Below are 2580 nucleotides of genomic sequence, written 5' to 3'. Positions count from 1 at the left end.
GGCGAGCACACATGCTCTATAGCAAAAACCTCTTCAAAAAATATATATATATTTATTTATTTATTTATTATTTTAATTCACCAGAGAGAGAGAGGGAAATGAGAAAGCAAGCTGCCAGGTCCAGGACTTGAACTGCAGTCGGCCATGTGGGTATCCAGTGCCTTAACCACCGCACCACCCGCTGCTCCCAAGAGGGCCCAGTTAAAGGCTAGAAGCTCCGAGTTTCTCACGCCCACTTGACAGATGAGGAAACTGAGGCTTCGAGGCGAGGAAGGGCATACCAGGCTCACCCCGCGAGTCAGGGGCAGTACAGGGACTTGAACCCAGCACTCCTAACAGCCAGGCCTCACGGCCATCACGGAGTGGGGGAAATGGCCTCTCAAGTCTCTGACCCCGTGGCTAGCGTGGGAGAAACACCAGCCTCTGCTCGAGGGTGGGGTGCGGAGCAGCGGGGGCACTCACCAATGAAGCTCTTCAGGAGGGGGTCGATGGGGTGCGGCTGGTCTGAGATGAGGAACTTGACTGCCGCGATGACAGTGCTCCGGGTATGGGGTTGCCCTGCAAGTCAGAGAGGGACCTGGAGCAGGGCACGGGCCAGGCCTCATGCCCACGGTCAGAAGGAACCCAGGCTCTCCCTGCCTCTGTGGAAGACAGACCCGCACCCCACATCTTTAAAGCAAAACATTACCTATTTCATTTTATATCTTATTATTTAATTTGCTATAGATCATGTGAACTCACCAGAGAGAGACAGAGACAGAGAGAGAGAGAAGGAAAGTGAGAAAGCAAGCTGCCAGGTGCAGGATTCGAACCATGCTCAGCCATGTGGGAGTCCAGCGCCTCCACCCCCATGCCACCTGCTGGCCCCACAGCTCTGCGTCTTCACTCTGCTGGGTCCTCTCCAGCCCACGGCCCACCCTCTGCAGTACAGTGAGCAGGTGGAGGCTGTCTCCATCAGGCAGGCTTCGGACCGGAGACCCGAGGAGCGAGTTCACAGCCTGGCTGCAGGGATGGATGAGTGGGAGAGCTATGGATTCAGACAACTCGTGTTGCTCCGTTCCTCCTTTTCTTTCCCCCGCGACTGGCTCCTAAGAAGATTTAGGGGGCTGGCTAGGTGTTAAGGTGTCAGACTGCCCTATGGCTGCCCGCCGTTCAGGTCCTGAACCTGGCCACGTGCTTTCGTGCTTTTCTTCTCTCTCTTGTCAAGTAAGAGAATAACAATAATGAATAAAACAACGTAAAATAATGCATTGGAAAGAAAAATAGTTAGGGCTGATGAAGACAGGGATAACAGGGGACCAGCAGATGGTGTGATGGCTACGTTGCTAGACTCCCATGTAGTTGACTGTGGTTCGAGTCCTGGACCTGGCAGCTTAAAACTCACGTTGGGGGCAGACTTACTCACTCTCCCTCTCTCTCTCCTGGACCCAGAGGCTTGCTTTTTCATTTTTCTTCTCTCTCTCTGTCTCACAAATGTAAATAAGTAATTCTAAAAAAAGGAAGAAGAAATAGAAAGCAGCAGCAAAGCTCTTCCTCCTCCTGAGACCGCATGATGCATGGGTAAGGTCCTCAACAATGCCCTCTTATGCACACAGCGATGCTGCTCCGTACACACCCAGCAACCCAGGAAGGCCTCAACTGTGATCACGAACATAGCCAGCAACGACAGTAGTTTACTTACTCAGTATTAGTAGATACTAATATTGTGTGTGTGGGGACCAGCAGTTAGCGTAATGGCTATGTCGCTGGACTCCCACGTAGTCGACCGCGGTTCGAGTCCTGGACCCGGTGGCTTAAACTCACGCCAGGCGCGTGTGCGTGCATGCCCAAGATCCCGAGAGGAGAATGGAGGAGAAGGGATTGCGGCGTGGCCATCCCCCCTGCGGGGTGATTTCTCACTTTCTGTCTCTCCATCTGTCTGTCTGACGAGCGCATGCGCACTATAGTAAAAAGTTCTCCAAAAAAAAAAAAAAACCCTGTGTTCCTCTGGGGCCCCTTTGGCTCTGTTTTACAGATCCTGACTGCTGGGGCCGGTGACCTGCGACAACTCCCTGTGTGAGCTGCCTGGACACTCAGAGCTGGCCCAGCCCTGCCTAAGCCCCTACCTGCAGAGAGCTGCTTCTGGAAGCGGGGCAGAAAGAACGGCGGGTTCACCAGGACCAGCTTCCCGAGGCACTCGGCCACCACGCCCCGGGTGCCCTCCTCGGCGGCCTCGCAGCGCTGGAGCAGCAGGGCCCAGATGTCCTCGGCGTAGGGCTTCAGGCTGTCGGGCTGGGCAGCGCCCAGGGCCTCCCTGAGAGCATGCAGCAGCAGGTACTGCCTCCGGGGCTCGGGCTCGACCTGCCTCCGCACAGGTTTCCGGCGCCCACTCGGCCCAGCGCGTAGGAGGCCGCCACCCTCACGTCCTCGCTGGGTGACCCCAAGGCTTCCAGGAGCACCGCCTTCAGCTCCCGCTGAGGGCCCGGCCCGGCCACCTGGCCCACCTCGGCCAGCGACAGGAACGCCAGGACCTTGACCCCTGCACTTGAGCTGGGTGACCTGGCATCGGAGACCAGGCGGCTGGCTGTGGCCGCTGCCTCC

At 56.5% G+C, this 2580-nt stretch overlaps 1 protein-coding gene across 1 annotated transcript in view; it reads right to left on the bottom strand.

The window, feature by feature from the left end:
- CAND2 (cullin associated and neddylation dissociated 2 (putative)) overlaps positions 1–2580 on the bottom strand; it is a 34775-nt gene that overhangs the window by 10788 nt on the left and 21407 nt on the right. Inside the window, 3 exon segments of the mRNA XM_006160688.1 lie at positions 463–558; positions 2106–2351; positions 2354–2576. Of these exon segments, the coding sequence (XP_006160750.1) occupies positions 463–558; positions 2106–2351; positions 2354–2576 (565 nt within the window).

This window comes from Tupaia chinensis, unplaced genomic scaffold, assembly GCF_000334495.1.
Source record: "Tupaia chinensis unplaced genomic scaffold, TupChi_1.0 Scaffold000704_1, whole genome shotgun sequence".
NCBI lineage: Eukaryota > Metazoa > Chordata > Mammalia > Scandentia > Tupaiidae > Tupaia > Tupaia belangeri.
Note: the sequence above shows the minus strand (reverse complement) of the source record. Positions and strands in the feature narration are given on the sequence as shown.